At 55.7% G+C, this 13,869-nt stretch overlaps 1 protein-coding gene across 1 annotated transcript in view; it reads left to right on the plus strand.

Annotated features, from left to right (window-relative positions):
- The window catches only part of Adap1 (ArfGAP with dual PH domains 1), a 54,250-nt gene extending 41,521 nt beyond the window's left edge, over positions 1–12,729 (plus strand). The window contains exons 5-11 of the mRNA XM_028756034.1: positions 7,629–7,741; positions 8,875–9,021; positions 9,888–9,971; positions 10,205–10,267; positions 10,794–10,865; positions 11,057–11,285; positions 11,527–12,729. Coding sequence (XP_028611867.1) covers positions 7,629–7,741; positions 8,875–9,021; positions 9,888–9,971; positions 10,205–10,267; positions 10,794–10,865; positions 11,057–11,285; positions 11,527–11,555 — 737 coding nt within the window. The 3' untranslated portion in view covers positions 11,556–12,729. The remainder of the gene's footprint in view (positions 1–7,628; positions 7,742–8,874; positions 9,022–9,887; positions 9,972–10,204; positions 10,268–10,793; positions 10,866–11,056; positions 11,286–11,526) is intronic.
- The last annotated feature ends 1,140 nt before the right edge of the window (positions 12,730–13,869 follow it).

Raw genomic sequence — 13,869 nt, forward strand, 5'->3', positions numbered from 1 at the left:
AGGGAAAGGTATTTGCACTTCTATTGGGAGTCCTGTGTCTACAGCTTCCTTGGGCATGCGCTCTGAGCTAAAATGCTGAAGGGCCATCACCACCAACTACGGAGTGGCAGGAGGTGGCATTGTGACACCGCTGTGCTTTCCCCTGTTGTCCTTTGCCTGGGGCTGGACACTAGCATCTAAATGGGGTTTGAGGAGAAATAGTGCCTTGAGCAGTCTCCCTGACTTGGGCTTCTCCATTATCTTGTGCCCCATACTACCAGCAACACTACAGAAACACTCACAGATAGGACCTCCAGGGGACGGGATCCGAGCTGCTCACACCCCCACACTTACCCACTCTTTTGGAAGGAGGGTTCTGGGGTTTGAGAAGCTGGCATTACAGGCACTGCCTTCTAGGCCTGTTCCCTTTCTTTAAAGAGCTTTGCACTGTGAGCAGCTAGGGGGAGAAGTTAGTGTGTGGGGACACAATCAGGGTCTCTCCTTCCTCCACTCACCCTCATACCCCATGCCACCTCAAGCTTGTGTCCAGAAGAGCGAGGCTCATAGCCACAGTCTCCACACTCAGGGACCTGGCAAGTCAGTTAAGAAAGCCACTGGGAGCCCCTGGGGACCCAGAGGATCTGGGACTGCTCTGTGCCCAGGTCCCCAAATGCCTCTATCACATCCAACCTGCTCTTACCGTGGCCTCTTCCTCTTAGCACCAACTCATGTGCCTCTCATACTTCCCATAGGGCAGTGGGGCCTCAGGGTGGCTCTGAGCAGCCTGATTTCCCTCTTTCTTTCTTTCTTTTTTTCTTTTTTCCCTCTCTCTCCTCTCCTTTTCAGGGCTTGGACTGGAACCCATGAATGCTAGACAAATCCTGAGCCACACCCCAGCCCCTCACTGGGGGATTCTAGGCAGGGGCTCTACCACTGAGCCACACCCCAGCCCCTCACTGGGGGATTCTAAGCATGTGATCTACCATTGTGCCACACCCCCAGCCCCTCACTAGGGGAGTCTAGGCAGAGGCTCTACCACTGAGCCACACCCCAGCCCCTCACTGGGAGATTCTAGGCAGGAGCTCTACCACTGAGCCACACTCCCAGCCCCTCACTGGGGGAGTCTATGGGAAGTGCCCCACCCCCACCATTCCAGCACTTCTGCCCCCTCCCTTACCCAACAACACTTTCTCATTCAGGGCATAGACACTCCCTGCTGCCTATCTTTGGGAAATGCAGAAGTCCCCTCAGATGGAGAAAGGGGAAATGTGGGGCCTCAAAAGAGGTGAGGCCGGGACTCTTCAGAGGAGTGGCCCCAAGCCTGCCCAGAATGAACCGGAACTGTGGGTTCCAAGGGTCTGTCTCCTACACGCCTGTGAGCAGATGCAGACTAGATGCCCTGGAAGGTCACTGAGGACTCAGAGCCATCAGGAATAAGTCAGGAGTGAGTGTGCTGGGGCTGAGAGAGATGAACAACAGCGTGGTGACATTCAAGCTAGAGACCAAGGGACGTCCTGAACTGCATGTCAGGACTGACACTGAGCAAGGACACTGACCACAGTTTCCTCTACAATGCCCAAGGAGCCATGGCGACATTGTTGGGAACATCCATCCCACACCCCTTCCCCCGGATTGAGGGACATGGAGGCAGGAGGTCAAGGGGTCGTCTGTGTGAAGTCTCCGCATGGGGAAATGCCCGTGTCACGGCTCTCCCCTCCCGAGCACACTTGCTATTACACAACACTAGGCTTTTTCCAGACACTTCCAGGACAGAGACCCTGTCCCTGTGAGCGGCCATGCCAGCAGCCACCACCGTCTGTTTTTCTCTTTCCCCGCTGTTCACCAGCTTGGATATGATGAGTGGCCTTGTGTGCCAGGCTTCTGCCACAGAGTATGATACTACTCACCCACAGCGGAACTTATACTTTTTTTTTTTTTTTTCAAAATTCCTTTGAGTCTAAAGAAGTTTCACAGAAGCACTGTTCTGGAGATCGGTTAGCAGAGTCTCTGGCACTAAGTTGTCCGCTGATATCAAGTCTGTCTCTTGTTCAGGCCTGGCACAGGAGCCTACCTTTTACAGGATGACACACTTAGGTCTGAGGAGCCCCCTGGGTAACTGCCAGTCTACTCTCAGCAGGGGCAGCAGGCTGAGCAAGGCAGAGCTGGGGACTTGAGCACACGCTCCCCGGAACTGGGTTTTGGAGGTCTCAGACAGTGTCATCCAGGGCAGGAGGGAAGGATGCAGCCCCTGAAGTTCCAGACATATGCCAGTGGCTCACTTACAGCCCCTGTCACAGTCCCTGTCCTGCCAGAGACAGGGCTGCAGGGTCAAGACCCCTCTATCCCAGCCATCCTTTCCAACAGCAGCTGGAGACGGGCCCCTGTGTGGGTGGCCTGGACCTTGGGATATGTCCAGGGGTCCAGAAACTTTGAGGGCTTGTCCTGGGTTACAGATATCACATGGAGCCGTGTGGGCCCTGTCACACTCTCCGCTGTGTGTCCTCCCTCAGCCAAAGTCCCAGTTGGCTGGAGTGTCTAAACTTCCCTCTGAAACTTGAAGATGTCAGGGTGGTGGGTGTGCCCTCATACCTGAGTTCACCTTGCTTTCTACATGCTCCTCCCCACCACTGCTCTGCAAGTGACTGGGTGACAGCTGCCCTGGCTCCTGCCCCAGACTGTCCTGCCTCCAGCTAAGCCTCAATGGCTGCCTTTCACAGGGCAGGGTGGGCGACAGGGCACAAGGACAATGGCCTTTGTTGTCCAGGACCAGGCCACCACCTCCTCTAACAGACATGGCTTCCTGCCTGGGTCCCTCTGGGAGTTGCCCCTTTTCCTCCTTGGTTGTACCAAGCAGGGACATCCCGGTGCTGTTGCCTTCTTGACCTTTGACCTAAATGTCACTGTGCAAATACGGAGGGAGGGAGGGGAGGCTCCTTGAGCAGCAGATCTCTGCCTGGCCTCATTCTCCTTGTGTGCTAAGGCAGTGTGCTGAGCACAGCACTGTTTGGGGGATTGTTAAATCGTAGGATGGCCAGGATGAGGCACCCTGGGGTGGCTGGTAAGGGGAGGGGGTCAGGTCCTTTGAAACAATGGTGGAAGCTAAGGCATCCCCAGACTCAGATAACCCCATTTCCTGTCTTCCGTGTAGGGTAGAGGCTTGTCCCGTGTGGGAGCCTCAGCACTGGGTTCTATAGTGCCCTTGGATCTGCCCATGGGAGAGGAGTCGGTGGCAAGATTAGCCGTGCTGCTCACAAGCACCAGGCTTCTTCTGACCCCCGTGTCCCAACCACTCTGAGTGCAGTAGGTAGATCTGGTGGCCCTGCTGGACCCCAGGAACTGTCTCGACTCATTCAGCTTCACCTCAGCCCTGACCCCTTGGACGATGAGGGAACTGAAGCCCAGAGAGGGGTGGCAGCGAGGATCTCCTGCCACCTTGTCCATGTGACCAGCTAGTGAGGTCCAGCTAGTGAACTTCAGCTGGCAGCTGTTGTGTGACTCTAGGAACAGTATCTCCAGGGGACCAATTACTTATGTACGAGATGGGGACACAGCTCAGAACCCCAGTGCCTGGGGCCGTGGTCTGGAGGTGGCTCACAGCATCCTCTCCCCACAAGGCTGTGTTCTGCTGGTTATTGAGCAAGCGAAGAAATAAACAGGAAGGGATGTGGGACACTCATACTGAAGGGTTCCTATATATGACCAGAACACCAGGGAGTCTTACAGCCAGAGCACTGCATACTGAGGACACATGATATGGAGTCCCAAGGAAACCAGTCCCCGAGAGGTGTCGATTTGCACCAGGGCTAAGGTATCAGGCATTCTCCTGAAGGGGGACCCTGCCTGACCTTGCCTTAGGTCAGGGAGCTGGACCAGTGCAGAGGGCCAACCATCCATCACCAGATTTGGGAAGTCTTCCTGGTGTGGCTTATCAGAGAGAAAAGACCTCTCAAGAGGATGAATAGATCTGCTCCAGAGCCAAGCCAGGAAGTCACAAGAAGGGCTGAGTAGATGGTGGTCCTGCTGCCCACCTGCTCCTGGGATCCCAGGTTCCTTAAGATGGAAAACAAGACTTCCAGGTAGCAGGCAGAGTGCAGGCTAAACATGCCAAGGAGGCCCTGTGGTGCTTAAGACTCACAAGCTTCGATCTCAGCCCCTGTCATCCACATGGCCCCTCTGTCCTACCTGGAGCTGAAAGGCCCCTGTGAAATGGCAACAGACTGGCCAATCAGAATCTAAACCTGTGCACACTGAAGCCTGCCCTTGGCCTCTCTTACACGTGCAGAAGGGACCCAGGGAGCTTCAAGACAAAGGCCAAGTGGCCAGAGCAGTGGGCAGGGAAGAGGCTGAGCCCTGGAAACGCACAGGGTCTGAACCTCTTGAGCATGTTTGCCTGCATGTGTGTGTGTAACATATGAGTGTAGTGTCCACGGAGGCCAGGAGAGGGCGCCAGATGCCTAGAACTTGAGATACAGTTTGATAGGTGTAGCTGCCAACAGAAGCAGACAAACCCTTGCAGCCAGAGGCCAGTGTGGTTGACCCAGTCTGGGTAAAGTCATGGAGTCTCAGTTTCTCTGGTGTCTCTGAGGCCTGGCTCTGTGCCAAACCTTCCATTGGTAATACCCCAGTGGGCGAACCCAGATGACGCGGATACCTCTCCCATTATGAGGGTCCCACGGCAGTCCTGAGTATGGAACACCCGCTTGGCTCACACCTCGGCAAGCTTCCTGTCACACTTATAGCAAGACCACATGGTGAATTAAAATCAAAAGCACAATTTACATTTATCCCACACAATTTACATACACTTTGCATATTCTGTTTGGAATGCAGTTTCTGACGTTTGCAGGTTATGAAACTGTGAATGCAGAAGATACCGCAGTGCCCTCCCCCACCCCTGCAGCCCAGTTTGCTTGCTGGAGATGCACAGGGTGGTACATCCCAGGGCTCAGCCTCTCTCCTGCCTGCCTTGCTGCCTGGAGCTCATCCTGTGGGTAGCAGGGTCATCGACCCAGCACAAGGCACCATGGTTGCTTAAATGTCCCACAGCTGAGGGACATCAGGTTCTTTCCCATTTGTGAGGATCGAGAGGAAAGTTCCCTTGTCAGGTGTGGTGCACACCTGTCACCTCAGCACTCCAGAGGCTGAAGTGGGAGGATCATGATGAGTTCAAAGTCAGCCTGGGCTACATAGTAAGACTCAGCTCCCTTCTTCCAACTCAAAAAAACAGAAAGCAACTTCCAGTCTGGATTGTGTGCTGGCCACGACACTGTATGGCCACAGCTGTGCAGAAGAGTGCATGACTCCATGTTGTCACCCCGAGGAAGGTGTCGCTCCGAAGGTGTGCTTCATCTGTGATGGGCTTGTGGTGTCAGAGAACAGTGACTTCCACCTTACAGAGATGTGTGACACTGAGCCCTCTGTATGTGTGTCCTGTACCTCCCCCTGTTGGGATGTGGCCCAAGTACTTCCAACCTCCACAGCTGGTCTCAGCCCTGTAAACTATAGTCATCTAATCAATGTTGACTGAACTTCATAGCCTCTGCCTCAGGACCAGCTAGTCCTTTCAGGGAGAATGATCACTTTTGGTTCTAACTGATCCCACGTGTGCACAGAGGCGTAGCCTTGGCTTGGGCTGCCGAGCAAGGGCCCCAGGCTAGGACAGGGGCTATCCAGCCAGGCCAGTGGGGCTAGGCAAAGGCTCGGTACCTGTCAGCCCTTAGCTGGCGAGATTCCCATGATACCAAGAAGGAAGTAGAGCTCTGAAAGAGGCCTGGACTCTTTCAGGGTCAGGGATGCTGTCAGCGTTGTTACAGAAACATCTTGTGTGCTGCCATCATGGGGCCTAAAATATAAGCACAGTGGCAGTTTGTTGGAACACTGGTTGGTCCCAGAGAGTATCAGGACATGGACCTGGCCTAGCAGAGGACCCACTGCTTCAGGGCCCCAAGCATGATGTCCTGTAAGAGCCTCAGGGGGCAGCAGAGGTCAGCTCAGCCCAACTTGGAAACAGTGGCTCCCGATGTGCTCCTGCCACCTGCTGGCAACTATCAGAACAGCAATCAAGAAGCGTGTTCCCACTGGCTCCTTGGTTCCAAGCCATAAAAAGCGTGGTTCTGGAGTTGGTCGGGGTTCCTGTAAGCTGCTACAATCTTGACACCCCTCGACACCCCACTTCTGGAGTCCATGCTCAGGTATTCAGGCCCAGAGAATCTGGTCCCTGAAACTGAAAGAAGGCCAGGCTGACTTACTGCCCATCTAGGTATTTAACAAGTCAGTCAACAAACATTCTAAGTGGGTGACCTGGCATCCAAGTACAGAAAGATTTGTCTGCCGAGGCTATGACAAGGGAGAGACACAAGGCACATCAGCCACTCCACATCCCCAGAGAGGCCCTGTCCCTTGAGAAGTCGGGGGAGGGAACAGGCCTCTTCTGGCATGCCTTGAGACTGATAGTCCCACGGGCGCCAGCTGCCCCCTCCCTGACGCCAGGCTGCTGCCTTTTTATGGCCACACGTCTCCGAGAGCACAGAAAATAGCCCCTTGTGTTTGGTGATGGGGACAGGGCTGCCTGGCAGCAGACAGCAGAGGAGGAGATGCCGAGGAGGAGGGGGAAGGAGTTTGATGTGGGCTGGCCCGGCTGTCGGGGTCTGTTTACGTGTGATCTTGATACAGGGGCTGAACTCCTACCCCTGAGCACACTGCTGACAGTCAAGGTTTTCCAGGACCCTCTTTGCCAATGAAAGCCACCCTGACACCCAGCAAAAAGGGAGATAGCAAAGTTTGTGGCCCTGTACTGTGCCCATCCAAGAGGAAAAAAATGGCCACCAAGTACGTGTCCACTTGCAGGGGAGTCTTACAATAGCTAGAAATGTCAAACAATGCAGGCATCTATCAGAAGCTCCCCCAGAAAATTACTGCCTCACTAAGGGGTGTCCCATGAAGGGGGCGGGCAAAGCTGGCCAGCAGGCAGTCTGGATCTTCTGAGGGAAAGATTTTTCGTTCATTTATTTGCTTGCTTTGTTGTTGTTCGTTTGTTTTGAGACAGGGTTTCTTTGTGTAGCCCTGCCTATAGACCAGATCTGTCTCGAACTCAAAGATCCACCTGCCTCTGCCTCTCGAGGGCTGGGATTAAAGGCATTCGCCACCGCTCGGGGTGAGTGCCTGATCTCTGCCAACAGTGGAGTAGCAGAAGTGAGGAGAACTGTGTCAGGGTCCCCAAAGCTAGCCAACCCCAGCATCATGGGCCTAGGGCTCTGGGAGGGTGCTTTTGGCCCCTGGCATCATGGGGCTGGTAACTCAATCTGTTCCGGTCCCTTCTCATGCCCGAAAACCTCTTTCTTTCTGTGGCATTAGACTTGTCGGGCAGCCCTAGGCCACCTCAAATCCATTGTCCCCAACTACATCCCCAGGTTCTTTGGCGGTTGTTCAGATGGGAGGATCTCAGGCAATCCCAGGCCTCCAGAGCTTGTGGTCTGGCAGGAGGTTCAAGGCCTCTCTGGGCAGTGGGTCACAGGCCAATGGCAGGGCAAACAAATAGATGATACCTGCAGCCCTCAGATGTGTCCACCCCACAGAGGAGGGTACTTGGGACAGGGACAGAGATGGGGTCAGCTAGGTGGAGACTCTTTGACTGTTCCTCTCTTCCCCAGGATACCGTGAGGGCCTTCTCTGGAAGCGTGGCCGGGACAATGGTCAGTTCTTAAGCCGGAAGTTTGTGCTGACGGAACGAGAGGGTGCCCTGAAATACTTCAACAAAAATGATGTGAGCCTGGCATGGAGCGAAGGGTGATCCTCCCATGTGGGGTCCTGGCCTCCCTGGGTCTGCAGGGCTGGGGATTAGCCCTTCTACTGGGGAGTGGCTGCCTTCTTTCAGTTCTACACCCCATCAGTCTTCCCAGACAACACCACTCGGGATGGATCCCTCTGGGGAAATATGCGTACCATAAGTGTATGCATCCACACAGTAACTCCCCCACCCCCATCCAGGACTGACCCCTGTCCCTTCCTGGAGCCTCCAGGAGCTAGGCCTGGGGAGGGTCTGCTGGGAATGGTCCCTGGAAGCCTGAGACTCTGTCTGGCTGATGCTCCCGAGAACAGACTGGGATAGTGCCTTGGGTCAGCTGTGTGGGGGTGAAGTTCTTAGCTGTAGGTCAGCTGTGTGACAGTTGCAGGGCAGGACCCACCTGGAGGTGGATGGCTGCAGCCTTGCTGTGGGGCTGGCGGCATAGAGGGATGGAAGGTGTGCCTGGCTCTGTGGTGCTGTCGTCCAAGACAGCAGCTTCCTGGCCTGCTTTATGTGTGGGGTACTGGCTCAGAGATATTTAGCAATCGCCCTAGGGCCACACAGCCTAGTGTGTAGTGGTTCTTTCTCTGGGTCCCTTAACACCTTGAAAGGGCCACCTTTTGGGGTGGGGACACCAGGAGACATGCCTGGAGAAATGCTCTGACTTAAGGTCTGGCTGATGGACAGGACGGGGCTAGTCACATAGCTCCCTGGAACTAGCCAGGATCACTGAAAGACCTTCTGCCTTGCCTGCAGGTGACCTGGGCGCACTGGTCTGAGAACAGTAGACAGTAGCTAGGATCGCAGGGGTCTTGGTGAGAAGTCCCAGATTGCAAGCTTCAAATGTGCAGGCCATCAAGGATTGGGTCAGGACAGGACAGAGAACACAAAGGGTCACAGATGGGGGGGCCTTACCCAAACATCAAGTGTCATTTAGTCTCCATCACCCAAGGAAGTAGAAATTTACCTTTCAACCACAGACAAGGAATCTGGGGGTCAGAAAGGTTAAGTAACTTGCTTAAGGCTGCACAGCACACACAGCAAGTGTACTGCTGGCCTCCCTTGTTTAGACCTTGACGCTGTCTGGGATTCGCACTAGCCTTCCTTCACAGGCCAAGGAGCCTAAGGCTGTCATGAAGATTGAGCACCTGAATGCCACCTTCCAGCCAGCCAAGATCGGCCACCCCCACGGCCTACAAGTCACCTACTTGAAGGACAACAGCACCCGAAACATCTTTATCTACCATGAAGACGGCAAGGTAGGCATCACTTGGTGCGCGGGTGGAGGTGACTTGCAGTGTGTGTGTGTACAGACACACATGTGTGTACAGTGTGTGTGCAGGCACATATGTATGTGTACAGTGTGTGTGTGTGTGCAGGCACACATGTGTGTACAGTGTGTGTGTACAGGCACATGTGTGTACAGTGTGTGTGTGTACAGGCACATATGTATGTGTACAGTGTGTGTGTGTGCAGGCACACATGTGTGTACAGTGTGTGTGTGTACAGGCACATGTGTGTACAGTGTGTGTGTGCAGGCACATATGTATGTGTACAGTGTGTGTGTGCAGGCACACGTGTGTGTACAGTGTGTGTGTGTGTGCAGGCACACATGTGTGTACAGTGTGTGTGTGTGTGCAGGCACACCTTCATTCTGGTGTTGGCAGTAATGTGGATTTTACCAGAAGCACCAGGAAGACAAACATGGACAGGTTCTGAGTGAGGCGGGTTGGAATCCCTGTGGCGTGGCAGCAAAGTGGGACCATAGTCATAGCTCCAGGCCACTGTGAACCCCTGCCAGGACTGGGAGACCCCAGATGTGTGCAGGATCTGGGAGGGGCCAGCTGGGATCTGAGCCAGGACAGAAAGCTGGGCGCAGAGAGATAGCTGTGACATACAGAGCTCAGATGTCAACTCCACTCAGTCCCCTGCCTCAGCCTGTTCCCTGATCATGGTCATCAGACTGTCCAGTCTTGGCACAATGCAGAGGGGAGGGGGTAGGCAGTGGGGGAGGGGCCTATTCCATCTTGCAGTGAGGCCACTCAGAGTGCCAGGCCAGGTGAGGGGGGTCTGTGGAGGAGACAGAGGCCTGGGAGGCACCACTCACTGCAACTTCGGCCCTCAGGAGATCGTGGACTGGTTCAATGCACTTCGAGCAGCCCGCTTCCACTACCTGCAGGTTGCTTTCCCAGGAGCCAGTGATGCAGATGTGAGTGGCTGTCCCAAAGTCACCCTGCTGTGTAGGGGAGTGGGCTGGGAGGTGGCCATCTGGGGTGGGTCACAGGACTGAACAAGGGCATAAACAGGCCCCTAGAAAGGCAGCAGGGTTGACTGTAGTGCTTCTTTCTGGGGTTGGGACCCAGCTGCGGGAGACCATGTCATGCTGTGTGCAGTCTAGGGGATGACACAGTGTGGGCCTAACCGCCATCTGTTCTGTCCCAGCTGGTGCCCAAGCTCTCTAGGAACTACCTGAAGGAAGGCTACATGGAGAAGACAGGGCCCAAGGTAGGGAGAGCAGTGTGCTTCGGGGCCTGTCCAAGGTCAGCCATCTTGCTTTTGTCTGTCTAGGGGTGGCTTGGAGGCAGGCCTGGTGGCTGGCTGAGGGGTTGAGGGTCACCTGGACTCACTGGGCACAGATGAAGTGCCAGCCTCTCCCAGGTGCATCCCAAAGTGTGCTGAGACTGGCCACTTTGTCCAGTGGTCTTGAGTTTCAGGGAGGTTCTTGAGGCCCCTTGTCTGTGCTCTGGTGTTAGGATGAGGACCCAGGATCTAGGAGAGTGACCTGGTTTCAGGTACTAGGGCTTGAGTCAGCCTGAGCCTCCTCCAGCCCTCAGGCCCCATCCCAGCAGGGACATTCACATTTGCTCTGCAATGTGGAAGTGGTGGATTCCAACCCGAATCTTGGGCATAGCCAGGGTTCCTCATGCACTGGCTGCCCAGAGTGGTGCCCACTGGGTGTTGAGTGGTGGTCTTCTGGGGCAGAGGTCCACCTCAGGCCTGCTGACTGCTCACCGTCCTCCCTGACCCACAGCAGACAGAAGGCTTCCGGAAACGTTGGTTCACCATGGATGACCGGAGGCTCATGTACTTCAAAGACCCCCTGGTAAGGAAGGTCTGGCTATAGTTCCCTGACTGACCTGTTTCAGGAACTGACTGGTGAGGGGACAGGGCTGGGATTCCTCAGGGTCCTAGATACTAGGGCCTTACTCACCTGGCTGGACTGGGAGAGGAAGCAGAGGACAGCCAAAGGGGAGGGGTTTCCCTCCTCATGCCCCATCTTCTTCTTGCCCACAGGATGCCTTTGCCCGAGGGGAAGTCTTCATTGGGAGCAAGGAAAGCGGTTACACGGTCCTGGAGGGCCTCCCACCATCTACCCAGGGTCACCACTGGCCCTACGGCATCACCATTGTCACCCCTGACCGCAAATTCTTGTTCACTTGCGAGACGGAGTCAGACCAGAGGGAGTGGATTGTGGCCTTCCAGAAGGTGGTGGACAGGCCCATGCTGCCTCAGGAGTATGCAGGTGAGAGGTGTAGGCACGGGCAGGAGGGCAGCGGTGAGGTAGGTAAAGGCCCCCTAGTATGGTGTGGCACCCCAGCAGACAGACTCCTGCTGTTGGTCAGGGGCCCCTGGACAGGCTGTGGAGGAATGGCCTCAGGCTGTGTGTGTGGGGGCTTATGGGCTATGGGGGGGGGTGTCACAGGCTGTGGAGGGGGGGCTGAGTGAGTTGGCAGCTCCCAAGGTTAGGACATTCCCATTTTTAGTGGAAGCCCACTTCAAGCATAAACCCTAAGGAAGAAAGCCCGGAGGCCCCAGGATTCTGCGCTCACGTGGCTGGACAGGCGGCGCTGGACAGTAGGGGAGCCCAGCCTCCTGGCCCACACTCTGTTCCTTGGTGTGGCCCAGGCATGGCCAGGTGGGGCTCAGGCAAGCCCATTGGATAGACAGTTTTTCAGAACCTCATTAAAGTTGAAGGCAGACCTGGTTCTGGGCCTCACCTGACCCTGGCCCTGTCACGATGCTCCCAGTCACGCCCAGCCGGCCCATCCACTTTCCTCCTGCTGCTGGAAGCTCTGCCTCCCAACTTGAGCAGGACCCTACTAACTCTTCTGGCCTGAGGGGATCTTGGCCTCAGGACAGGACTTGGTGCTGGGCTGCTGTGGACAGCCATGGACAGCCATGGACAGCCATGAACAGCTGTGGCAGCGGGCTGGCCTGGCTGCTGGGGACTCACTCTGGGACATGCCGCATGCCTCCCCTTTCCTCCCCCCACCTCAAACAAGTATTTATTGAGCACCTGCTGTGTGTCAGTCAGGGATCAAGGGTCAGGGGTCAGTTCTCCTTCCCCTAGGGCTGACCCAGCTGGGGCATTGGGGAGGGTCAGGTATTTTTCCAAGAGAACTGTGTGCACAGCCCTGTGCCCACCTGTTTGGGGCCCACCAGTCCCCTTGGGGCAGCTGGCTGGGGTGACCAGGAGGGAGCCTAGCCTGCAGGGTGCAGTGCATGGAGCCCAGTAGTCGTTTCCTCGGGAGCCAGGGAGCGCCCCACCCCATCTGCTTCTGGGCGTCAGTGCCCAGCTCGGTGCTGTCCCCGCTTTGCAACCCATGCCCCCTGGCCCTGACCTTCCAGTCTTCGAGTGCTTAGAGCCCAGGCCAAGGCAGCCATGGGCAGGAGTGGCTGCCCCCAGCCCTGATTGCTGCTGGCAGGCCAGTAGTTACAGCTACCTGTATTTATTTTCCCTGCTGCCCTCTGGCCATCCCAACAGATGGGCTCCCTTCTATGGGATCCCCAAAGGGCAGGTCCTGGCCGCTGGACAGCTGGGGAGCATTGCGGGGGGGACACATCTGTGAATGACCTGGCCCCTTATCAAAGCTGCGCCCCAGGGAGCTGGGGGGAGGGGTCCTTAGTTGGGCTTCTGCTGCCCTGTGTCATGTCCCCTGGAATAAAGTGTGGCTCTGGCGTTGTCACTTCTGTGTGTTTGTGGCTAAAGTGGGGAAGAGGGGGCTGGCACTTCCTTTGGGCAGTAAGGGACAAGAACCATGTCACTTCTATGGCAGGCCTGTGACAGAGCTGCAGAGCTGACCTGACTCTGCAACCTGTGTCTTATAGTCCCCAGCCACAGTGCTGTATGGGGGTGGGGAGGAAAAGCGAGTGAGTGAGCGCCTGTCCAATCCTAGCAGGGCCCCAGGGCTCCCCTACCACAGCCCACACATCTGGGATTCTCTCCTAGGCTACCTCTGCCCACATTTGTGAGCCTTGCGAGCCTTTATGGGCTGTGACAGAGGCCCTAGGTTGCGCACTCTTGGCAAGTGCCCAATCATCCAGCTTGCAGGAGAGGAGACATCTTTGGCCAAGTCTGCTAAAGTCTGGAGTGCTAAGCCCAGGTGTGTACCCATGTCCTCAGCTGGGCTCCCTCAGCCCTCTCATAAGGAACCTGGGGTCCCTGAACACTTTAGGCAAGCACTCTGCCACTGAGCTACAGCCCGTCCCTCTCCCACTGCTGAGGCAGCCCAGGGTCCCCACCAGGACCAAGAGGTTCACTAGTATCACTCTACTGACGTGCTTGCTCCAGTGATTTCTTTCTTTTTTTTTTTTTTTTTTCGAGGCAGGGTTTCTCTGTGTAGCCCTGGCTGTCCTGGAACTCACTCTGTAGACCAGGCTGGCCTCGAACTCAGAAATCCGCCTGCCTCTGCCTCCCAAGTGCTGGGATTAAAGGCGTGCGCCACCACCGCCCGGCAGGCACCAGTGATTTCTGTGTGCAGGCACCAGTAAGTTAGTATTCTAGCAATGCTGGTCACCTTGACATTTGCCCAGAAAACCACAGAATGAGTACCGAGGGGAAGACTTTCACCAGATCAAAAGCTGGCAACTCAAGAAAGCTGCTGGACATCTTTCAGAGGGGTGACGGAACACACCTCAGCCAAGACCCAGCCTGTACAAGGCTAGGAGGATGGACAGCCCAGCTGACAGGACAGGACGCAAGTGGCACAGTGAACAGCTGTCATGATAGCCCAAGGAATAGGATGCACGCAGAGGGGGCAGTGTGTCGCAGAGGCAGTGTGTGTGTGTTAGCTTTCCTCTGTACTCAGCTAGGGTTAATCTTGGCC

The sequence above is a fragment of the Grammomys surdaster genome, unplaced genomic scaffold (assembly GCF_004785775.1).
Source record: "Grammomys surdaster isolate TR1022 unplaced genomic scaffold, NIH_TR_1.0 126109, whole genome shotgun sequence".
Taxonomy (NCBI): Eukaryota; Metazoa; Chordata; class Mammalia; order Rodentia; family Muridae; genus Grammomys; species Grammomys surdaster.